The 26,176-nt window shown below is 45.9% G+C and overlaps 1 protein-coding gene across 1 annotated transcript in view; it reads right to left on the bottom strand.

Annotated features, from left to right (window-relative positions):
- Positions 1-2,697: 2,697 nt before the first annotated feature.
- The window catches only part of mmp15b (matrix metallopeptidase 15b), a 30,499-nt gene continuing 7,020 nt past the window's right edge, over positions 2,698-26,176 (bottom strand). Inside the window, exons 2-10 of the mRNA XM_079497224.1 lie at positions 23,605-23,753; positions 23,168-23,290; positions 22,614-22,921; positions 18,299-18,460; positions 17,441-17,649; positions 12,308-12,446; positions 9,237-9,387; positions 6,274-6,392; positions 2,698-4,062 (exon numbers count right to left, since the gene is read on the bottom strand). Coding sequence (XP_079353350.1) covers positions 3,521-4,062; positions 6,274-6,392; positions 9,237-9,387; positions 12,308-12,446; positions 17,441-17,649; positions 18,299-18,460; positions 22,614-22,921; positions 23,168-23,290; positions 23,605-23,753 — 1,902 coding nt within the window. The 3' untranslated portion in view covers positions 2,698-3,520. The remainder of the gene's footprint in view (positions 4,063-6,273; positions 6,393-9,236; positions 9,388-12,307; positions 12,447-17,440; positions 17,650-18,298; positions 18,461-22,613; positions 22,922-23,167; positions 23,291-23,604; positions 23,754-26,176) is intronic.

Below are 26,176 nucleotides of genomic sequence, written 5' to 3'. Positions count from 1 at the left end.
GAAAGGGCACAGGAGGTGGATCTTAAAGAGAAGGGAGGGGGGTTGCTCTGTGACACGGGCCCCAGGCCTGTTCTAACCATGCAGGGGAGACAATAATGCACTGTTTGTGTGTATTAAAAGAGAGAGAAGTGAAGAAAGATTGAGCAAAAGACAATGAGATCGAGAGAGACAGTCAGACAGACAGGGTGAAGAGAGAGTAGGGGAGAGAGAAGGACCATTATTGTTCCAGTCCCCCCAGGCATGGAGGGCTGGGTTGAGATATGGCTGGAAAGAAAGAAAGAGGCGGATGAAGTAATTAAGAACCACAGAAAGAGAAATAAAAGGGAGAGAGTTTGAGAGATTTACAATCAAGATGTCGAAAATAGGCCTCCTCCCTTTAGATGAGTGCAGCGCAGATTAATGAAACACCTCGAATAATCCCAAACATGCATGAACACTCATACACACGCATGAACACTCATACACATGCATGAACACTCATACACATGCATGCGCGCAAACACCAACACAAACATCAATCACTCGCTGACAGAATTATTCGTATCCATATTTTTTCTTCTCAATTCCCTGCAGTGTTCTGAAACAATAAATGGCTAAACAAAACAAATCGGGATCTTGGATCAGTTCCCAGAGAACTCGCACAGGGCCATGCATTTTCCCCCTCAAGCTTCCCACGTCTGTTTAGCTGTGTAGTACTATTTACTCAACTCCTCCAGCACAACTCAGCCCATGGCGAACAATGAGAATGACTTCATGTCGAGTTTGGGCGGGTTGTAAGAATATGCTGTTTACCAGCGTGTTCTGTGAGCGACGCATCAAAAGGAGGGCTTTATTTGGACTGCGGTTGTCTTGTGCAGAACAGGCAACGTGAAGTCTGATGAGAGGGAATGAGAGATAAGGTGTACTGTAAAGCATTTATATGCTGTAGTATAAATGAGCTATAAGGCCATAAACTGTGTCTAGGCACAGTGAGTCTGCATGTACTCTTTGAGTCTGTCCAGACACAGCTCTGCCGGGGCTGGCCATACTGTACATTGATATAAGGGAGGGATGGAGATAGGCCGTGGTGAGAGGGGGGTGGGAGATGTCAGGAGGAGAGCTTTTACCACTGATTAGCTCCCATTGCTCCTCTCCAAACACACCCCGCCCCCGCTCGCCTCCCATCCCAGACCCAACCCTGACAATGAGATGGCCAGCAGAGGGACGACGAGCGGTACGGTTTCCAGGCAACTGCTATCGAGCAGCGCAGGGATCAATCTGCGGTGTGTGTGGGCGGTGGATGGATGGATGGATGGGTTTGGGGTGGAGGAGGGGGTTGGGTCTAGTGGTGGTGGCGTTCATGTTCTTCCCCTGACAATATCAGCTGTAAGTGGTCTGTTCTCTCTCTCTCTGTTCAGCTCTCTTCACACACCCCCTCCGTCCATCTCCACCTCTCTGTCAGATGTGTAACACGACGGCCCCTGTTTCGTCTCTCGTCTGACGCTCAGCAACATGCCCGCTCGCTCTGTAAATTGGATAGACTTGGCGGCTACAGTACACGCACACACATGCACGCACGCACGCACGCACGCACGCACGCACGCACACACACACCAATGAAACAAAACCTGACATCTGGGTGGGAACAGTGAGAGAGGAAAGGCAGGCACTTTTGTTTCGCTGTAATATCTGTAGACTAATACGTGGCGAAATGAAAGTGGCAATGCTGCCGCAGCCAAAGGAGGAGAACAATAAAGTGCCTCGGGCCTTGGTGGCACTTAACGGACTATGGAAGAAAAAGATAGCGACAAGTACTTTACAGCACTGTATTCCACCCTCGTGCTGCTATCGCCCACAATGTAAGCTCACGCTTCCTCTCAGGACGACACTTGTAGCGGAGCTGGCTGGAGAATGTAGGTCACATGGTCCGATGCCAGCAGGGACCCTTAGGGAGGGCTATCAAACTTCCTTCCCGGTCTCTTTCCTCCTACCATCCACCCCCCCCCACCCCTACGATCCCAGTTGCTTCTCACTCACTTTGCCGGACGCGAGTCAGCCGAACCTCTTTACCCCCCCCCCACCCAACACACAACCTATCCGTCCCTCCAGACCTCTCCACAACCCCCACCACCACCCACATCCAAAATGTGTGTAACCCGAGCAGGCCAAGCCCTTTCTGGACAGACTGGAAGGCCTGCTCTCATGCCCCCTTTAGATAAGCTTCCTTCCCCTCTGAACTCACACAGATGATCCCCCCCCCTCTCTCTCTCTCTCGTTTCTCTCCATTACGATGATGCCTCTGTCTGTCATCCCCTCCCTCCCACCTGATCTCTTCCAGCTTTTCCACTTTCCCCAAGCGTATTATTGTCCTCTAACCAACACCCTCTCTCTCTCACTTTGTCTCCCCACACACACACAAACACGCACGCACACACACACGCACACACACACACACGCACGCACAAACACAGAGAGAGAGAGAGGGGGGCCCAGCTTGATGCTTATACTGTACATGCCTTTACATTAGCTAGAGCCAAAAGTCCTCATTGAAGTTTTGAACACTTAAAACATGCTCTTAAAAGCCACCAGCTAGGATAATAATTCCATTCTACAGTGTGTGGAGGCACCATGTCTTTGTAGAGCTGCATTAGCGGCGTTTCAGTGCATGGTCTTCAGTTTTTCTTCAGTTTCTTTTCTTTTCTTTACTTTACTTTGCCCCTCTCTCTCTCTCTCTCTCTCTCTCTCTCACACACCAGCACACAAGAAAGTGGAAAGTGGAGAAGGAATAAGGAATAAGGAAAGATTAAGGGAAGATAGGAGTTAAAATAACATTAAAATAAACGTCTTTACAGTATGTGATGCAGTCTGTCAATGTGCAAATGCAGTTTGCTTTTCTTCCTGTCTCCATTTGTTTCTTTCTTTATGACTATGATGGGGTGAGCAGATGTGGAGGGGGGGAAGCCCCTACTGTGAGGCGGGGTGGGAGTTTGGGCGAGGCTTGGGCGAATGGTGGGGTTGCAAGACCTCCTGGTTTAGACATAACAACACAAACAACAACTAAAGTCGCACAATATGAACCAAAAAACAAAAACAACATCATCAACAAAAACAATGTGCAAACGTCTCTCATATAAATAGACTACAGCCAACGCATTGTAGAGCACCATGGAAAAGGGGGAGAAGGTTAGACAGTGTGTGTGTGTGTGTGTGTGTGTGTGTGTGTGTGTGTGTGTGTGTGTGCGTGCGTGTGTGCGCGTGTGTAAGCATACGCCTGCTCTTTAAGAGCTCACATATGCATGTTTTAGTTTGTGTCATCACTCGTCTCTTGTTTGTATTCTTCGTGTGTACGTGTGTGCGCCTAAATTGGTATAAAGTATTTGCATGTACCCATCTACAGCCACATGTACTATAAGAGCAGGGGTGGGAGGTTGAGCGCCGATGTTCGCTGCACGGGGGGGGGGGGGGGGGGGGGGGGGGGTAGGCGGGGTGGCGTCGTCAAAAGGTCCATCTAGTGTTCAAAGGCCACTACAGGTCACGAGGGTCAGACCCATTCCTGCAGCGAGCGCTTGCAGTGCACCAGCAGCCGCGGCGCACCCTTCCTTTGCAGCGTGTTGATGATGGCGTAGATCAATCCCAGGATGCACAGCACCAGGAAGAGCGGGATGGTCACCATGAGGATGTTCATGGTCCTCTCCTCGCTGTCGTCCACCTTCAGCACCACATCCACCTCGTTGGTGTCCTCCTCGCGTCCCTCCCGCTCCCGCTCCCGCTCCTCCTCGTCCTTGTTGTCCTCGGCTCCCTTCCCGCCGTCCTTGTCCCTGTCTCCGGTTCCGTCCCGGTCCTTGCCCTTGTCGGCGTCGCGGCCCGCGTCGGGGTTGAACGGTGGCCGGTTGACGTCCGGGTACTTGGGGTTGACGTCCACGGTGGTGTCGGTGTCCGTGGTGTCGCGGTCCTTGTCGGGGTCCAGGTCCACGCTGCAGCCCATGAAGTCTCGCAGGATGGACTTGGGGTAGCCCGCCTCGCTCTTCATGCGGTGGTTGTCAAACTTCCAGTACTTGGAGCCCTTGTAGAAGTACGTGTAAGCTGGGGAGTGACAGAAAGAGGTTTCAATCAATCAGGGAAATGTCCAAAATGGAGGTAACATTCACCTGAAGCTTTCAGATTTCAGATGCAGAACTAATTTATAGAGGAAATAGTAGAGAAGAAAAACGTAAGAGACCCTTTAGTTTGTAGCAAAAGCTTGTAAATAAGCTAAGAGACCTTTTGGTTGTACCGTTTCTGGCAAAAGCTTGTAAATACAGTGCGTTTTAACAGCGGGTGAGCATCGGCCGACACATCGCCTAATCGCCCGGTATCGCCCAAAAAGATGAATTATTTTTATCTTTTCGGGTGACGTTCCTCCGCCCACTTTTCGACTATTGGCCGTTCGCCTGCTATCGCCGGTATTCCGGAAAATTCGTCTGGCTGTCGCCCGCTGTTAAAACGTACTGTAAGACCCACAAAGAAGAAAACCCTTTACTTGTACTTTCTCTCTTTTCCTGCCTTGATTTCCTTACTATCTCTCTTATTCCCTTTCTTTGGTTTTTCTTGCAAAGAATTACATGATGGGAACTACGCACAAAAACTAATTTCACCCACTTTTTTACCTGTAAAACTATGATGTGACAATAAAACTGATTCTGATGATATTCCTTGATAAGATTCAAAGGGAAGGGAGTGTATGAGTTCCCTGCTAACACCTACAGCAGTGCTACCACTAAGGTGCTACACTCAAGCGTTTGACACGATAACACATCGTTTCCACTCACATATAATCTACTAAATGATGTCTCTCACATGTCTCCAAAACACTGTGTGACTTTTGAAACATCATTTTAGTTTCGACTGTATACGGTGCCTTAGTGGTAGCACTGCTGTAGGTGTTAGCATACTTAGTTTAGACTAGTCATTAGTTAGACATAAGGTTGGTGAGGGGTGTGTTAAAACGACCGGATTAAGGTTGGTGAGGGGTGTGTTAAAACGACCGGATTAAGGTTGGTGAGGGGTGTGTTAAAACGACCGGATTAAGGTTGGTGAGGGGTGTGTTAAAACGACCGGATTAAGGTTGGTGAGGGGTGTGTTAAAACGACCGGATTAAGGTTGGTGAGGGGTGTGTTAAAACGACCGGATTAAGGTTGGTGAGGGGTGTGTTAAAACGACCGGATTAAGGTTGGTGAGGGGTGTGTTAAAACGACCGGATTAAGGTTGGTGAGGGGTGCATTAAGACGACCGGATTAAGGTTGGTGAGGGGTGTGTTAAGACGACCGGATTAAGGTTGGTGAGGGGTGCGTTAAGACGACCGGATTAAGGTTGGTGAGGGGTGCGTTAAGACGACCGGATTAAGGTTGGTGAGGGGTGCGTTAAGACGACCGGATTAAGGTTGGTGAGGGGTGTGTTAAGACGACCGGATTAAGGTTGGTGAGGGGTGTGTTAAGACGACCGGATTAAGGTTGGTGAGGGGTGCGTTAAGGGTTGGGAGAGGGTTAAGGTTAGGGTGAGGGTTTGAGATAGGTTGTAGGACTAATGACTGCAGGGAGCTCACACGCTCCTTTCTCTTTACATTCACTCTAATTAAACATGGAAACATGATGCTGCCTTTTCCCCAATGTGGGATCCCTTACACACGCATGCACGCACACACGCACGCACGCACGCACGCACGCACACACACACACACACACACACACAAGCAGACATCACCCCCACTCTGTTTGTTGACTGAAAGACCACACCCTGATTCTTTGTCTCCATGGTGGCTGATGAACGAAACACACACACGTTTGTATTTCTATACTTGTGAGGACATCAACATTTTAGGACGGCATTCAAAATTGTCGAAAGATAGCAGATGTACAAGCTCAAAACGGGCCTCAGTGCGGCACACTGTGAGCTTCTACATTGGCAATTTTTCCACACAAAGTATAAAACAAGGAAAACTCTTAACCCCATATGTCTAGTCCTAACCCCAAACAGGATTTTTTTAAATTATCTCCCCAAACATTATTTAACCATAAAAACACAATTATTTTGTGAGGACCAGGAAACCTTATACTAAAGATTGTGGGGACATTTGGTACTCACAAGTATTCACACACACACACACGCACACACACACACACACACACACACACACACACACACACACACACACACACACACACACACACACACACACACACACACACACACACACACACACACACACACACACACACACACACACACCACTTATCCACTCCCTCCATCCGTGCTCACCTCCATCATCGCTGAGGAAGGCTCCCTTGGGAGTATGGGGCACTGACGAGCCCCATATGCTGATTGGCTTAGGGTAATCTCTGTCCGCCGCACGGGACTGCTCATTAAAACGCCAGTACCTGCACAGAGAAGCCAGGGACAGACACAGCGTTAACTGTATGTTCGTTATTGTGACCTAGAGTTAGACGTCGTTAACTGTATGTTCAGTCCTATGACCTAGACGTTAGACGTTAAATGTCAAGTGTACTGTACGTGATGTGGTACGGCAAATGCTGATGGTGTATTAGAATATCCTGGGTAGTACATTCACATTATACATACGCTGACCTACTCTATATGTAGTTGTGTTCAACGCAGGTTCAGGAGTAGATACCACCCACTGCTCAACCTAATCACTCCCATCCCCTACCTCCTTATCAAGTTCACCTGCGTCCCGACTCCCAAGTCTCACGGCCAATCACGTAACATTCTCCACAGCATAAATACATCTCTCGTCTCATCTCTTACCTGTTTGATACTGCCTCGCGCTGTCAAATCCCCCCCCCCCCCTCCTCCCCAACTAACCCCCTTCATTCTCAGCATTGCCCTGCTAACACTTCTTTCTCACTCCTTCTCCTAGGAGCCCCCGGGGGGGCAGCGTCCAAGCCGAGGCGACCGACCGCTCCCGGGCAGAGCACGTCGGTCGTCACGCTCCCGAGACTACGCCCCCACCCTGAGTCTCGCCCTCCCCGGGCTCCTCATCAATACACCCACATCTCACTTGTGCATTAAATACTCCTAATCTTGAGCAGTTGGTGTGGTCTCTTACTAGTGAATATCTTATTAGTATTAAGGCCTATTCATAGTCCAGTTCTGGGTGAAGAGGTGACCACCGGAAGCTACAACAACGGTCAACGCTCATACAACACATCTCTCTGTTTTTACTAACCACCGTGACCCGACAACTATCCTAATCCTATGAATAAGGCTTTAGACTACTGCATCCATTTTCTTTTTTTTCTTTTTTTTTAGATATTTTTTTTGCGGCTTACGCCTTTTATTGGTTTTTGAAGGGACAGACAGTAGGCTGACAGGAAACGGGAGAGAGATGGGGGAAGACATGCAGTAAAGGCCGTGTCGGGCTCGGGAGTCGAACCCGCGGCACACTGCGACTGGATTACCAGTCGGGTGCCCAGACGGTTACGCCACCGCCTGGGCCCTGAATCCATTTTCTCATCTATTTCTTTCTAATTTTATTTTCTATTCTATTTCTATTTTCTCTTGTCTCTTTTCTCTCTATTACCTATGCTGCTATATTGTCCGGACAAAAATAACTCTTACAGTATGTAGTTGTACCACAATGGTATGTGTGGATGGTGTTGGGATGTAACCATCAGCACTGCTGTGATTAATGTTCCAACATTTGTTTAATCAAGCAAAAAAAAGGTAACCTGGAAAATCAGAGAAACAGCTGTTAGTTATTATTATTGTTTTAAAGGTATATTCAGTGATTTGACTTAATTCAAATATCACTTATTTTTTCTTTTTTTCTGGATAATCCTCCCTACTATAGAGTGTGCTGACCATATAAGGAGTTCCTCCCTGTCCCCAGTGAGCCCCTGGGGTCAAAAAAACCCTAGTTTCAGTTTTGGTGGCGGGTGGCAAAGCCTTCATCCAATCAGGATGAGAGGGGCCTTCCTCCAATCATGATCGAGTGGGGGCGGGCCTTGGTGCACATGCTGTTGGACTGTTGCACTTCCCCCACTGTAGAGCGTGCATGTGCACATTTTGTTACCGGGGCGGACTGGGTGGTTTTCCATATCACCCAAATCACTGAATGCTCCTTTAAATGTGCTTGTGGTGTATACACCACAGCAGGATATTGGCCATAGTGTTCACATCCCCTCACAACGACAGCATGTTGAAACTAATCTATATATAATGTCTTAAAGGACTGTGTTCCCTACAGTGGCATCTATCCTCTTGCAGTGTGTGAGAAAGACAAAAGTTCACAGCAGTTGATCCGTACAGCTGTGTTTTTTAAAGGGGGAAAATCTGTTCTAAATGTGTTTCACGATGTGATTGATCTGTTGAGTTTAGATTCATGAACATCAACGCCTCCCTTTCAAAGCTAGAAGCAGAACCGCCTCGCTGTAAATTAGGTCTTCCACAGACAAATCCCACAGCTGCCCCATTTAACAAAAGTCACAATTATGTTGTTATTTAATACACAGACTAGTTCACACATAAGCTCAATGGGGATTGTTATAATCCACTATGTGGACTGAATTAACTTAAAATCAAGTAGTTTTGGTGGTTTCCCATTAAGCATCAGCAGTTCAAAACCCAAACTGTCTGGGTTGCGGTTTGTTTCATAAAAGAAACCTGTGTGAACTGAGACTAGTGGGAATGGTTCGTAGTTTTCAATTTCATAAACCAAACCCGAGTGAACTGAGACTAGTGTAAAGTCATATTTTACAATGGGGATTTTTCAGTAGTCACACAGTCACTGCTATCCTTATGTCATAAACGTCACCTTCAGGGCTCCATCAGTTAAAGCGCATACCAACTTGTTACCAAGTAGGCTCTGATATCTGACAGCGAGTCCCGGGTTCGATTCCTGGGCACGGCGGACCATTGCTGCTCTTTCCCTGTTTCCTGTCTCTCTACACTGTGGAATATCAATAAAGGCCAGATAGAAAAGCAAGAAGTCATAACCCTAACCATTTAGAAGTCATAACCCTAACCATTTAAAGCAAGAAGTCATAACCCTAACCATTTCAGGAGCAAAGAAAAGCCCCGTTCTGCTATTACCTGCACAGTTCAAAAAAGAAAAATATATACATAAATAATAGATAAATACAAGTTATGAATGTTTTCATCTGGATACAGAGCAAAATCCTCAGGATGAATTTGCACCATGACAGTGTATAAAGTGTACATTTATACACTGTGACTGTAGTGTAAAAGCTTTAGTTCTTTACCGGTCTCCTTGGAAGAAATAGGTGAAGCCAGAGGGTTCCCACCAGATGGCTGTGTCTATACGGTCATAGGGAATGTCTCTGCCATAATCTGTCAGTTCCAGTGGATAGCCAGGTTCCAGGTTGGCTTCCCGGAACAGCCAGTATTTATTCCCTATGGGGATGGGGGGGGGGGGGGGGGGGGGGGAGGAGAAGGATTAAGTAACAGATGGAAAACACAACAAAACAAGCAAGGTATTTCCTTGCAGCACTGTCGGAAAACAAGGAAGTGAGTTGATCAAATAGAATCCATTTTCGGGTACTGCATCGTCTATTCCTCGCTCAAATGTTTAGCTGTAAATGACATTGTGTGTGTGTGTTTACATGGCTGTTATGTTGGAAACAGCAGTAAATCAGTGGGGCACAGCAGGTGCTTTGAGGGTTTGATTAGGCATCGGTCTGTTATCAAGAAATAACACACTGCTGAATTCTGCGATTGACCAATCAGAATAAAGCATTCAACCAAGCCGTGCAATAAAGTAAGGACAACTCTTAGAGTTAATTTAGAATATATATTTATTGAGCATATAGATATATGAAGCATAGTTTGGCGTCAGGACTCTGTCCCTATTCATTCCCTGTAACATTAACATTTAGTTAAATTATAAGCCAAGTAGAATTACAGGGAATGAATAAGATCTAGAAACAGAGCCTGTATACAGGTGGATGCTGGGGAGGCGGTGGGATTTGCAAAAACTTCATGAGCAGCAGGTTACAGGGAGCGAGGCAGGGAGACAGCAGCAGCAGCAGCGGCGCACGACCGCACAGCGGGAGAGAAGCCAGGAATGAGCAGGTAGGTAGATAGGTTTAAATAGCCGCTCTGATCAGGTAAAGAGTGCATGAGACTAGTCACCTGATCAGGTAGGCGCGCTCACGAGTTGCCTGCCTGAACTAGCTCTGCAGGCTTCGCATCATATAGTATTTGCCTGATGAAAATCTAAAGGTTGAAATGTTGTGCAGCCTTGATGTCCAGCACCTAAATACAGGCATAAGATACCTAAATACAGGCATAAGATACCTAAATACAGGCATAAAATGTGCACATAATCTTCTCTGTGAATGGTTACTGTAAGAAGCATAGATCAGGGGGGCGAAAAGGGGAGAATAGAGTTTTTATGGTTAACGTTCCTTTATGGTGCATGCAGTGGGACTTTCCCCTCCCATCCACTCCCACTGAGGTGGTAGCTCTGGAAAGTCTTAACACTACCATACATGCATAGATATGCTCCCCCTCCACACGCGCACACACACACGCACGCACGCGCACACACACACACACACACACACACACACACACACACACACACACACACACACACACACAGCTAATTTACTGGCGCTGAAACACTAAATAATTGAAAAGGCATGCGAACAATAAGAGAAACTAAATCAGCGTTTTGGGTGTAAATCGTGTAAATGCAACAATGATTTGCTGGCATGCGAACACAAATAAAGAAACAGAAACAAGTCATACATCATGGACTATGAGTTTGGGTTTGGCCTGAATTGGTCCATCAGGAGTCGTTAGGCCAGATAGACTATGCTCCGTGTAGTAAGGAAAGTTTTATTATTGTTGGTGTGTCAGACACGGGAACTCCGTCCCCCGAGCGTAGTTACATCTCTCTTCCTGGCTCCAATCCTGCTTTTACTCCACCTGCCCCTCTCTCCGGCCTCGCTCCTCGTTTTAAAAGCCAAACCTCCCAGCACAGCATCCAGGTGGAACGAGAGGTTGACGCAACCCCTCCACCCATCCCTCCCTAGTGCTTCCATCCATCCATCCTTCCACCATCCTTCCACCATCCTTCCATTCATTCATCCATCCATCCATCCATCCATCCATCCATCCATCCATCCATCCATCCATCCATCCATCCATCCATCCATCCATCCATCCATCCATCCATCCATCCATCCATCCATCCATCCATCCATCCATCCATTCCATCTTTCAATCAGTTCAATGTTTAATACAATATGCGTCATTGGCATGAAAGTGACATGGGTAACATTGCCAAGAATGCAAAGGGTGTGTGTGTGTGTGTGTGTGTGTGCGTGCGTGCGTGCGTGCGTGTGCGCGCGTGCGTGCGTGTGTGTATGCCTCCTTCTCTCTCTGGCTCGCATATCCACCAGATGTGCTCGAGGGCCAATCCTGGGTCCCCTCTCATTCTCCCTTCCATTCCATTTCTCTCTCTCTCTCGGTCTCTGTCTCTCTGCATATGGATGACAGCCAAGTGTCCGGCCCACCGCACTAACTATGACATCATCATTCAGTGAAGAGGGCCCAGGGCGGAGGCAGGCTCCTTAAAGGCACAGCATCTCATTTCCCTAGGGCTCCAACTTTATCCGCCACTCTATACGACGAGCAGCTCTAAGCGACTTGCATGACATCAATAAAAGATTTATACCCAGTGTGACGGATACGTTATAGATACCACTGGTTCCTTGAACGGATATGAGTGTTCATCATCTGTAAAAAGAAAGCCCCGCAAACTGATTTACTGTCCTAATTTGACAGAAATAGGACTTGATGAAGTAAATTACCACCGAGCAATATCTTTGCATTAGGTTATAAAGGGGAAACGCTGATGGTGGATAGATTTCAGAATTGCTCCCTATGGACCCATTTATGCTTCCATATGTTGATGACATGCACTAAAAAAAAGGGTATCTTCATATAATGGAAAAGAAAGATTACTATCAGCTAAAAGGTTTGATACATTGCTACATAATGTATGGAGGGCAGACCGTAATGCTTTACACAGTACCTATGGGTTCCCATAGTAAAACTATAAGTCTACGTCATTGCAAATGAATGAAACAGTGATATGACCCGATGCTGGTGCTGTTGTGCTGCAGGGCAGGACAGGGAGTGCTGCTTCGTTAGAGACAACAAGCAAACTGAGCTGTTTTATGAGATTGTAGTCAGACCAACACATTAACAAACAGCGTTCTGCTTCATTCAATGCAGCTATTTATCCTCTTGCTCAACTGAGGTACACAACATGTTGTGTGCGTGTGTGCGTGTGGTTGCATACCTTTAAAGAAGACAAACTTCCCGTCGTGTCTCTCATAGGCCGCGTCTATGTCCCCGGGCAGTCCCCTCCAGAAGTGGCCAATGGGCATGGGGTAGTTATCCAGGACCCTGTTCCTACGCACACGCCAGAACCAACGACCCTGCAAGGACAACACAATGTCAAATATAGGCTACATATGTGTGTGTGTGTGTGTGTGTGTGTGTGTGTGTGTGTGTGTGTGTGTGTGTGTGTGTGTGTGTGTGTGTGTGTGTGTGTGTGTGTGTGTGTGTGTGTGTGTGTGTGTGTGTGTGTGTGTGTGTGTATGGGGGGGGGTATTTACTTATCCCTTCTTATCCGTAGCTACCGATAACAGCAACTAAACACAAGCGGTTCTACCTTTAGGCAGCCCTGTCTCTTGCTCTCTCTTCCTCCAGGCTAAAGCAACCCATGGTCAAAATGCCTAAAGATGGACTAAATTCCTTTCTACAGTAAATATCCCTTCCATTCCAAAACAAGGGGGGAGAGAGAGGGGGGTGATTTGTGTATGTTAAGTTTATATAGAGAGAAAGAAAGAAAGACAGACATACCGGGTAGTACAGTATGGAAAAATATAAACTTAAAATGGGCCATTCCATTTTTACAACATGAGAATTAAAGTCACACACTGAGGATTTGACTGTGTAAAAGTGATACTGTGGAGTGTGATGGCCTTTCTCAGTCAGCTGACTGTGATATTCCCCACTAGGCCTAATGGTCTGATAAGGACTGTGGTTATTGGCTGCCTGGCGCTTTCTGCTAAGTACACATGATAACTGAACCTGAACGCAGCATGAACCGGCAACTGCTAAACCCTAACAGGCTAATAATATCCAGTCCTCTGCTCCCTGGCTGTATCACATGTCCCTCTCTGTGTTTACTGAACACAGAGACGCACACAACATTGGCCCAAACACCAGTGGTGGAAAAAGTACTCACATAAGTAAAAGTATCAATACTGCAATCAATTTAGTACTCTGTTACAAGTAGAAGTCCGGAATTCAAAATCTACTTGAGTAAAAGCACAAAAGTATTGGAATCAAAATGTACTTAAAGTCCCATTTTGAGACATCTTTTGAAAATAGCAGATCACGCCCACTGTGTTGGACGAGTAGCGGCTAGATCGGATTGTAGACCAAGAGCTTGTAGATTTTCAAATGGCCGAAATGTATATATATATACAGCTGATGTGGTTAATGTATGTTTATCTAAATCTACAAAGTAACTAGTAACTAAAGTTTTCTAATAATTGTAGTGGAGTAAATGTACAATATTTGTCTCAGATGTAGTGGAGTAGAAGTAAGTAAGAAATGGAAATACTCAAGTGAATACAAATGACCTCAAAATTGTACAGTACTTAATACAGTACAGTACTTGAGTAAATGTACTTAGTTACTTTTGCCAAACACACACAACAACAACAACCCTCAGTTGCCCTGGGCTTGCTACATGCATGATGTATTGTAGACTTTTACAAAGAACTGTTAAACCGATACATTTGTTCAAGTCAGCACAAAATGCACAGTGGTAATGTGGGGGAATTACCCAGAGTGGCTAAACAGTATGTCTCCTCCAATTTAACCACAAGCACACATAAAAGGTTTGCTTACAAGGTGCGCACCCACACACGCGCACGCGCACACACACGCACACACACACGCACGCACGCACACACACACACACACACACACACACACACACACACACACACACACACACACACACACACACACACACACACACACACACACTTGTGGGGACCTTGCATGGACTACATCCATTTGTTAACGTCGTGAACTTATTTACCCACCTTGTACTTTTTACTGACTTTTACCCTAATCTTAATACTTATCCAAGACATACACCCAAATGTGGGCTCTGACCCTGCAATAACCCCATATAGACATAAACACCAGTGAAATGCACAGTTGTATACGCCCACGCACGCGCACGCGCGTGCGCGCACGCACGCACACTAGCAGATAGATTTACTCCTGCAGCCATTTGACTCATTTATTAGTGAGTCAATAGTGCAGGTTGTCCTGGGTAATGTAACGGTAAGCTCAGAGCTGCTTCTTCCTGGCAGACACAGCTAGCCTTCGCACGCACGCATGCACGCACACACGCACGCACGCACGCACACACACACACACACACACAAACACACACGCACACACTCCTGGCAGACAATACAGCACTGAAACGATGCATGGAATGGAGCTGAGCACAGTACAGAAGTAAACATAGCTGGTAGAATAGAATAGAATAGAATAGAATAGAATAGAATAGAGAGAAGTGGTTCTCAAACGATTTTGATTGCTGTACTCTCTTTCCCTGATTTCTGAATAAAAAATTTCCACATTGAAGTACAACCTTTTGCTGAGAGAACTGCAAGAGAAAACCATATGATGTTATAAATTAGCAAATTGAAATTAGCGAGTTGAAATTAGCTTTAAATTAGCTTTAAACTGAAGCCATAACATTTCAGTACGTCCAGTTTTGATGTCAATATGTTATAAATGAAACAGCATTCAGCAAATAAGTATCATTTTCTCTTGAATAATAGTTTTGCTAGTCCCGCTTTAGACTTAATTTGGTTTTGAACACATTCAACACACACAGGTTCAACGTTTTGCACTTTTTCTTCCCACGTACCCCTTGCACTACCTCTGAATACCCCTAGGGGCACACTAGCTCTGGTCCATACTCGACTTCTGCAAAAATACAAAGAACGATTTCGCTACTCACCAATACAAAGATGGTTTTGTGATGACAAAATCCTACTTTCCCCAGTGGACACACTCTGAACCCCCGTCACACGTATAAAATGCACTTTTTGGCCAGAAAAAGATTTTTTTTCACCGGAAGAAAAAATACTTTTAGTTACTCCACTGCGCCCTCTACCGATATTGCCAAGAAAATCCCATTGACTAGATTTTTCCTTTGGGTGATTTAGTAGCAAAATCGTTCTTTGTATTTTTGCAGAAGCCGAGAGGTTGTGCTGCATGTCATGCGGTGGCAGGTAATGGAGTGGAGAGTCCCATAGCCTTGATGCAAATGGCATTAATACTATGGACCAGAGCACACATACCCCCATTTGAGAAACCCTGGAGTAGAACAGAACAGAACAGAAAGCAGTTCAATGTGTTCTGTCCATGAAGGAACAGAAAAGTGGAAAAGAGCAATGCTGCAATTACCTTTAAGAATAACAGCTCTTTTTCTCCGTATAATTGACAGGACTCCATGTAGAGTGGCACTTTACACAAGAGGGTACACCCATCCATCCACCCACCCTTGCATGCATGCACTGCACGCGCGCACGCACGCACGCACGCACGCACGCACGCACGCACGCACGCAACCAATCACATCTGCCTTTTCTGTGGTTTAGCAGAGCTAGCCTTTACTATCAGTGTGGGAGGAGAAGAGAAGGCTGTAAAGGGTGATTTAAGCTTAGTTGCACACCTGTGTCATGCACTGAAGATAGCAGATCTACAACCTTTTAGGTTGGTGCACAACAAAGGAAATATAAACGCTGAAGAATGTGAACAGCGCTCGCACGCACTTGAGACCTGCCAGTGTCCAGTGATCACTGCCAACACACACACACACACACACACACACACACACACACACACACACACACACACACACACTAGAGACTAGTTAGTTGGCTTTGGACATTTCGGTATATTTTGAAACATATGTTTGGAAGAAGCCAAGCGTGGGCACCCCTGCTCAATGTCAGACTCCCATGCACACACTGATAGGAGATGTTATTAGATGGAGCCTGGTAATACAACAGATGTGCCACCCAATGTTGACTTAAGACATGGCCCATCCACAGTGGGGAATATGCGGCCTGTGGTCTTGATATTCTCTGTCTACTGCTCTGTCATATCAGAACACAATCTCTTTGTTCAGCGCTGCCAGCACTGGACACCTCCTCTGACCTCTGTCACAGATACCCATCGCAGTGGGTACAGATACAGACACAGTCCAGCGCAGGACACGTCATAGTGCCATAGAGTTAGTTTACACCTTCAAAAATAAAGCACAATTCACTTCAGAAATGACAAGTCATTATCAAGCGATCTATAGAGATCTCTTTTTACATCAAAGGACAGTAAACTTACTTTCAGCATTAATAGTTTTAAAGAGAGCTCCACTGACAGTGCTGTGTCTCTCTGAACTCAGCGGACATGCGAGAACAATCTTATCACAAAAGAAGTCATGGATATCCCTCACAGTCGAAATCCAGCACACGAGGACCTAGTCTGGAAATGTGGTTATTTATTTCCAAGCTGTCGTTACAAAAAGATTCCTACGTCACAGCAAAAAAAGTCTCACTTTGGGGCACCTGCTGGCCTAGCGGTCCAGGTGCATGCCACATATACGCTCTGTTAGAGTCCCGTTCATGACGACCTTTCCTGCGTGTCTCTCCCCTTCTCTCCCTCCCTTGTTCCTGTCCATCTTCACTTCAACTATCAATAAAGGCAGAAAAGCCAAATACAAATCTTAATAAAAAAACAAATTAAGTATCAATTTGAATATTTGGCTCTGATTGGTCACCCACAACTCTGGGGTGAGTAAAATGTAATTCAAAACTGAGGAGTTAACAAGGACCAGGGCCACAAGACTAGCTAACGTAGTTGCCGAGAATGTAACACGTCCCATGGAGGTAAAGCCCAGCTAATAGCTAACTGCTGCCATGGCTCATATGGAGGATTTGTGGGACCAGGGGGTTTTAAAGACACACACCTGAGAGTCACAAGTGGCCGCACCCCGCCCCTTTAACAGCGTTCCGTTCCATAAAAGACAGCATGCCTGCTGTTTTACAACCAGCGAGGACCTGATTGGAAACAGGCTCGGGTCAGACAGACACCTGCCTGAAAGGCCCCGCGGGCGATCCCGGAGAGTGCGGTACGCTAACGTAACCGCACGCCAGATTTTCTGTGATGTTTTATATACTCTAGTGAGTCAAGTCAACAGTTTCTCTGCAGAACAATCCACCACAGATCGACGCACGGACACACAAACTGCTCTCTTCTCTGTTCTTTAATGCTTTACTCAAAAGCATTGTATGTCTGCAAGGACCTTGTGCGTTGCTTCCCTTACCTTGAATACAAACATCTCTCCTCGGAGCATGGTGACTGAGTCGAAGTTCCCCTCGCAGATGTTGGGGCCGTAGTGGTCCGGCCTGTCAGTGGTCCTGGGCCTGTCGGGGTGGCGGGGGGGCGTCTGTGGGGGCGTCTGTGGGGGCCGGGGGTCCGGGCGACGGGGGGTCACCGTGGGCAGGGCCTGAGTAGGGCTGCTGTCTAGTTGACCTGTTGTTACAAGCAGGGCTGGTCAGACTTGCAAGGCACAGCAAGTGTATTTTTTTTACTTTTTATTTGGAAAAAGCAGTGCAGTATAGAATGCATATTTCTTAGACATAGAAAAAGTAATTAGTGCATTTCCCAGGTCCCCCCCCCCTTTTTCCCTCCCTCCCCCCTCGTCCCCGATGTCATCCCCCCTCCAAGTGACTCCAATGTCTCTGTATAGTCCTCGCTTTCTTCAGATGGATTACATCATTATGGCATCAAGACAACACGTAACAGGGGCGACAGGGCAACATTACTTCAGAGTGAACAAGGCAATTCAATGTGCTTTACACACAACAACATGACATTATCCATGTCAACAGACAGTAGGACAGTGGCCGCATACATTTTTCTTATTCCAATGTCCTTAACAAAGAGATTTTCTTTTATTATGAAATAGACTAATGTAAGACCAAGACACTGTAGAGCTTCTGTGCAAGTCATAACAGTGATAAGGAGACGCAGAGGGGGAGGTAGAGGGAGCCTCTTTCACCCACACAATACGGATACCAAAATCTGAACACATTGATCGATGTGTGTTGTCAGCGCAATAAGCCGGCAATGCAGAGAGAGAGAGAGAGAGGATGTCCTCATAGGCCTGTCCTAAACCCACCGTAGATCTGCTGAATCCCCCGACGGTCATCTTCTGGCAGTTGGAAGTCGTCCGTCTCCATCCACTGGTAGAACGGAGCCATGATGGCCATCGGGTTGTTGGAATGTTCCAGACCCAGGGCATGGCCCAGCTCGTGCACCGCTACCAGGAACAGATCATTACCTGGATGGATGGACGGAGAGAGAAGAGAGAAGAACATGAGAGAGAATAATGCAATGTTCTGCAGAATCTGCACTCAAAGAACCACGAAGCAGGAAGAATAAAATAGAGTACAACACTACACCACATAGCTCAGCATAATCAGAGAAAGGGGACACCAAAAACAAAAAGACACATCTGTCGTACTTTATCCATAATTTGAGTCCACTTTATATATATATTACAATATCACCACAGCCAGACTCCAGCATCCCATATGCCCTATATAAAGGCTTTAGAAGGAATGGTAGACACATTCACACAGTCAAGAATGGATTTCCACATTTCGGTCTTGGAGCCCACATAGCCAAGAAATGAGGTCATATGGAATATGGTTCATTATTATCCTATGCCAGCTCGGGATTGTGGGAGCCTAACAGGAGATCAACTGTAGTAACTAGTAAGGTGGTTTTCCTTGCACAGAATGTCAAAACATTAATCCGTTTTCTATGATGAGCATCAATAATGTGCATACTAGGGAGGACAAGTATTCTAGTGATACTGGATCCAGTTCAGGTTCTTCTTCATTTAATGCAGGATAGCTTCTCAATAGGCAGTACCAAAGGCAGCATGTATGAACTCTGAACTGCCAGAATTTATTTTACATTTAGGGCACAATGGACAGTTAGCAGGTTTAAATTTGGCGATCAGGTGATAAATGCACTTTGTGTAGTATTTTGAGATGCGATGCCCTGGTTCGATTGTTTTTTGTTTTGTTTTTTTGTCCCAGATATCCTCCCACATTTATTCTATAATCTCTATACCCAGTTCCCTCTCCCGGCTTTCATTGACCAAAGGCATGATAATTCAGAATATTGCAAGATCGAATCTACTGTAGAAAAGAACATCTGCTTTTTGAAATCAGATACTTTCAAATCAGCCTATAAAGGAGTTTCCTTCATAACCTCTCATCGGAAAGAATAATAAGAGGATAAATAAGAGAATTTCTGTTTCTATATCCGATTAAAGTCAAGATGATAAGGAAGGACTCCATCCTCAAAGAGGTCCCCAAGAGAAGAGATGCCCTTTGAATTCCTAACCTAAACCTAAAAAAGACACCTGGTTGAAAGTCAAGGTTACTGGATGACGGATGTCTTTCCAGGTAGTTAATTTCAGTGTCCATAGTGTACACATATGTGTGCGTGTGTGCATGTGTGCATGTGTGCATGTGTGTGTGTGTGTGTGTGTGTGTGTGTGTGTGTGTGTGTGTGTGCGCGCGCGTGTGTGTGTACACACACATGTTGTTTGTCTTAACAAAAACACAGGGATTTAAGACTGCACGTGCTACAGTCAGCAGAAACATGCTCCCAGTCCTTGGAATTAATGTCCAAGAATGTGCCAGTGAAGGTCCTTTTCCTATCTCCACGTATCTGAGAAATGCATCACAGACAGACATCATTTACCGATACCAATCGTGGCTTTTTTTGCATACATTTCTATCCAATCAAAGGCTGCCGTTGTCTGTAGCCACAACGATAATTATGCATTAACATGGCGACAAGGCATGGCATGCAGCTGTGACACACTGACCGCCATGTCAACTCCCTCTCTCACAAAAGACTTCCTGCGGACGGCAATATGAAAAAAGCCAAAAACAGAAAGAAAAAAAGACACATTTTTCGCTGAACCATTCCTATGGGTCATCTCTGTAGCAGGGCCAGCAGACCGCTGGGTACTTCCCCTTGGTCAGTGCTTCTTTTGTTCCCTCACCCTGCTCTCATTGACCTTTGATTCTGTCTGAACCGAGGGCTGATGCTGATTGGTCGAACGAGGGCGTGTGTCTGTGACATCATTCCACCATGCCTTAGAGCTAGTTGATGTCATCCATCCTTTGCCTTCCACATGAGAGAAGGAGAGATGCTCCAGATGCCTGTCATTTTTCATTCTTACCCCATGTCTCTATCTCTGTCTCTCTGTCTCTCTCTCTCTCTCTCTCTCTCTCTCTCTCTCTCTCTCTCTCTCTCTCTCTCTCTCTCTCTCTCTCTCTCACACGCACACACACTTTCTCTCCCTCTCAGCCCTCCAGGTTAATTTTAGAGTCACATGAATATCCTCATGGTTTGCTAAGCCACAGTTAACAGTGAGAGAGAGAGAGAGAGAGAGAGGGAGAGAGGGAGAGAGAGAGAGAGAGGTGAAAAGAGTGAGTGTGCGTAAGATAGAGAAAGAAGGCTTTGTGAGGTAACCGTGACAACCATTTGACTTGGCAAAAAAAAGGTGAGGAAAAACTTCAAACATCTTAGAGAAGCAGAGAAACAGCCAACATATCCGATGCCCTTTCCTTGTCTTTATCTGTCTCTCTCTCTCTCACTCTATTTAATGAAAATTCCACAATGCTCACTGCAGGTTGCCTGAACGCTCACTCCCTGCTGCCGTCCACGATCTTTGTCAGATAATTTAGCCCGACTCATGCAGTAGCTGATTCATTAGCAACGAAGGGGAATCCTTCTTAAGGAAATGCACACTAAAGCATAATTTGCAGTTTGTCGAACGACAAACTGCGCTTGTCAGGCTTCAAGCATTATGAATGGCGATAACAGCCAACATCAGCTCATCACTATTGGCCAGGGTTTTTCCAGTGATTAGCTCTGTCCTATGAAGGGTGCTGACCTCCTGCTGCTATTAGCCTACAGTGCATCAGCTGTTTAGAGGCGCATTCATGACAATGTGTCATACACAGTTGGCATAGAGGTTTTGTCAGGCAGACGGGATATCTGTTTCATAGAGGTTGTTCAAGAACAGTATGCGTCAACAGGTTTATAAGTAATTCACCGACAATGGCAATGAGTCAGCAGCAAGATAAAGTACAAAAACTCATCACAAAAGGAAATGCTTAATGTACATTTTCTCATGTTGCCCCATTTTCAGCATATGTTTGAAGATCTTTTATCATGCACGCAGGTTTGCCCTAGCCACAGCGGGACAATCTGGTCGACACATTTCAATGAGAAGGGGCGCAGACAAGCGTGCACGAGTATAGTGTCCGTGTCCGGCCAGTGAGAACGGCTGCACTCATTAACATGGAGCAGAAAAACCGCTGTATGCTTACACGTCTGGTGGGTTCCTAGAGTTAGCTGTAACAATGGGTCTAGTCTACTGATTTCCCTGAGTGGGACACACTCCCACTTACTGTGGAATTCCACTGTCCCTGTGATCTGTCCTGCAACACCTCCCACACACCGGAGAGCACACAGACACATGCACGCGCACGCACACACTATACAGATAATGAATGCAGAGTTGCACATGAGTAGCTAATCCTACTCACACACAATAACACGCGCACACACACACACACACACACACACACACACACACACACACACACACACACACACACACACACACACACACACACACACACAGTCCCCTTTCTGTCCCTTATTCTTGTCCATGGTTGTTCAACCATTAACCTTGTTGCCCAAGGGGTATTTGGTGACAATGGGCTCTCCTACCCTGTCATCTACCATGTCTGTCTCTCCTTGTGTGTGTGTGTGTGTGTGTGTGTGTGTGTGTGTGTGTGTGTGTGTGTGCGTGCGTGCGTGTGTGCGTGCGTGCGTGCGTGCGTGCGTGCGTGCGTTCGTGCGTGTGCGTTCATGCAGAAGGATATAAATGTTCATGTAATGCTCAGAGCTACTTAGAGGGGGTACATTTTAGAGCCACTTGGAGGCACCGCTTTGGGGGCGAGGGCCATGTGATGTCAATGTGCACAGACTTTGAAGTTTAATGGAGGTAAGCTGAGGAGAGGAGCCTGACAAATGAGAGATGATGTAGCTGACTGGGCTGCGCCAACTTCAGTTAGCCTCGCGGAGGAAATTGGAAAAGACTGTTTTAAATGAACGCATGTTTGGGGTTGGAGGGCAGTAGAGACAGCTGTTTGCAATGAATTATAACGACCCAGCAGAGCATGATGTTTTGCACTGCTCTGTTCTGTAGCGCGACAGTTGAACTAAAAACTTTATTCAGCACAGCTAAGCGCAACAAATCACAAGCACTCAAATCATGTCAACTGAACTCTCTCCCAGGTCTTTTCAGTTGAAGGAGCTTGTTAATTATCATGCGAAGTCATATCTGTGGTACAAAACTCACTGCCTGTATGGAGGACGCCGCCTCCTCTTACCTTGCAGGTTCTGGTTGCCGATGGTCCATGGCTCGTCAGAGTCAAAGTGCGTGTCGCCTCCCATGCCGGGCCCAGGGAAGTAGGCATGGGCCAGGAACCCTCCCTCTCCGTCAAACGGAGAACTGTCGCCGTGGAAACCCGAGGCAAAGAAGATCATGATGTCAGGCTCCTTGCGGCGGCCGTATTTGATCTCCTGGAAGGGGATTTCGTCAAAGGTCAACGGGGTGACCGTCTGCCAGACTTTGAAGGCCCTCCGGATGGCCTCGTATGAGTTATACTCGCCGATCTTGGGTGTGTAGTTCTGGATACTAGAGGCAGGGAGAGAGATAGGATTAGAGAAGAAAAGTATTACTGGTCCCTAACCACAGCACTGTATAAACCCCACAGGAACACAAAAATCTAATAAACGCACAAAATGTATGACGTCTTGACTCTTTTGAATTGGGTAAATAATTTCTCATTGTGTATGGATTTCGCCTCTTGTTGAGAGTACAAAGTATTTTTATTTTACACATATCGAAACAGCCACCTTTATACTTAAAGAAATGTTTTACCTGTAAGTGAGGTGACCCTTGTTCCACCTGTGGCCCGTCAGGGCATACCGTTTCCGCCGCACATTGGTTTTAATCTGACCTCCGAACTTGTCAGGAACGCCACAGCGGGGTCGCCTCATGGATCTGTGGGAAGGGGAGAGGGGAGGGTGAAGGCAAGCAGATATGAGGACAGTGCAGAAAATAAACGTATCACAGTAGAACAGCAGAACAGTTTGATTTAGCCCACTAACTCAGCATTTCTTAAAAAGTGGTGTGGGACCTAAATTGGAAATTTGAAACCCCTGGAAACAAAAACATCCGTTTGGGTTGAGTCCGCAAATGACCAGCTGGAATATGTTTGATGAGTCCCAAAGCGAGAGAGTGAATCTACTCGGTGTGTCTTGCTCTAACAGAGGTTTCAAGAATCCTTCACAAAAGCGAGGAGCTAGCTGGCGTACTTGACAGTTTGCTGGTCCATCTGTCCGGTGACCTCCAGGTTGTAGAACCTCTGCATGTCACTGATGGCAGCAGACAGGATCTGGGCAGAACGCATGGTAGACATCTGCCGACTGGCCTGGGGCAGGTAGCCATACATCCTCAGCCATGACTGGAGACACACAAGAACAAAGAAATCAACAAAACATGATTACAAGGTGTGTTCTAAAATGAGAAATGTACAAAAAAATGTAAATACCAAATACCTTCTTTTGTCTTTTACAAATCTCTTTATATTTTTTGTCAATAAAAACATTAAGTGGCAAGTGATAAAGAGGTCTGTCTTTTTACAAAAGAAAACAAACTTTTTATCTCCCTTAAAAATGAAAGTCCACCTTATAACAGAACTCCGCTCCCTTCAATCACTCCTAAACCTGATACTTCTACATCTAATCACAGATGGGACACAGCCTGTTCCAGTTCCACCTGTTAAAAAGTAACCTAATATCACGCACACACAAACATGCACGTGTACGCACACGTCCTCCACGTGCACTGACACGCACGAACACACACATCCACGTGCACTGATGCGCGCGAACACAAGCACTCCTAGAAATACTAGATTTGGCGTGGGTGTGGGTTACCCGATACACCCACATATGGACACACTCGAGTCGCGTGTGTGTCCCTCTGAAGCTCAGGCCATTACTCTTCAGTACTGGGAAATTGTTTTGTATTTCTCATCGACTCTTTAACCACATTAAAAAGAATTAAGCATCTCTTTCTCTCTCTCTCTATCTACTATGTATCCTCTGAACCAAAATATAACACAGGGTAGTGGTAGTAAGCCTACTGGAAATAATCTATCACACCTAAAGACTGCACAGAAAAAGTCACTAAGTGTCAGGAAATGGCTGACAAATGAATGGCTAACCCTAACCCACAGTTTGTTTAGCTTAATAATAATAAAATAAAATAAAACGTAGCGCGGCACCACAAGCCTGATTTAACGAGTGGTTAAAACAGGCTACCGCAGCAAGTTACTCTGTAAAAAAGGTTTTGTTTATTTATTTTTGAGTAAAACTGGGCAGTATGAAGTAAGTGTCCGTGTGGCACAGGGGAAATGTACTAGGTCGTATAAAAACATTTTTAAGAAAGAAAGTGGGCAGCACAGAAAAAGGAACATATACGAACACTTGGGTTAGATATGTAGATAGAGAAAAATAAAGAGAGTGAGTTCAATTCAATGCAATGTTCAATGTGAATTTCTTTTTAAAGCTTTTTTAAGATTTATGTATTGAACATTGTACAAGATGGCGGGCTGACTTGAAACCTAAAGGTTTATAGCTCAATGTCCCACTATACCAAAATGCCATGTAGCAAAACTGCTCTGATGCATGATAGCTCTCACACAGAGCGGTACATTAGCGTGTGTGTGTGTGTTAGTGTGTGTTAGTGTGTGTGTGTGCAGTGGCGTGCACATACATTTAGAGGGGCAGGTGCTCAAGTGAAAAAAGGGCACCTTGTGCAGCGAGTGGAACCGGCCGGTTGCCTTAATAGTGTGAGATTTATAGATTGTGGGGTATAAATAATATATTAGAAGCTTTTTTTTTAATCAAGAATTGATCAATGTCACCAAGGTCCACATCCTGTACACTGTACAAAAAATAATAATATTGCCCAAAAGGGCACATTGCTGTCCAAAGGGCAAGGGCAGGTGGTGCTCTAGCACCCCCTAGTGTCTATCTGTGCATGCCACTGTGTGTGTGTGTGTGTGTGTGTGTGTGTGTGTGTGTGTGTGTGTGTGTGTGTGTGTGTGTGTGTGTGTGTGTGTGTGTGTGTGTGCGTGCGTACGTGTGTGCGTGCATGCGTGCGTGCGTGTGTCCGTGCCTGCGGGCATAGGAAGCCATTGTGCACTGACCTGGGCATGACTCTGACCCACCTCTTCATTTAGATAAGGAGCCTCTCCAATGCACACACACTCCCCCTCTCTTGTTCTAAACACGTACTTCCTGAATCACTATCTTAATGCTCCCCCATGTGTGCATACACACACATACACACACATACACACACACATACACACACATACACACACACATACACACACATACACACACACATACACACACACACACACATACACACACATACACACACACACACACACAGGTGGCGAGGTTCACAAGGCCCTCTAGTCTCAAGAGAATACTGTGAATGTGTGTTGTCCTCTGTATTTATCAGTAAACATAACAATATTGTCAAAGCAAATATATAACGTCTGTGTCAGCAACTTAAAAAAAAAAGAACACCTCCATACTATGCAGTATACTACTAGTGCTATAAATACCAAATGTACTAATTACAGTGAAGTGTAAGTGAACCAAATGATTCACAAATTGAGATTATGGATACCAAAGGAGTTATGAAACCTTCATACTGCATTAAGTCACACAACCCCCCCCCCCACACACACACACACACACACACAGAACCCCTGCCCATCGGTCTCAAACATGCACCTGTGTAATCTCCAGGATGCTCTCTATTCACATTCCACAGTCCCTCCCTGCACCCATGTGACTGTATCTC

Source organism: Electrona antarctica (genome assembly GCF_951216825.1).
Source record: "Electrona antarctica genome assembly, chromosome: 3".
Classification (NCBI taxonomy): Eukaryota; Metazoa; Chordata; class Actinopteri; order Myctophiformes; family Myctophidae; genus Electrona; species Electrona antarctica.
This window is presented reverse-complemented; position numbering and strand designations above follow the sequence as displayed.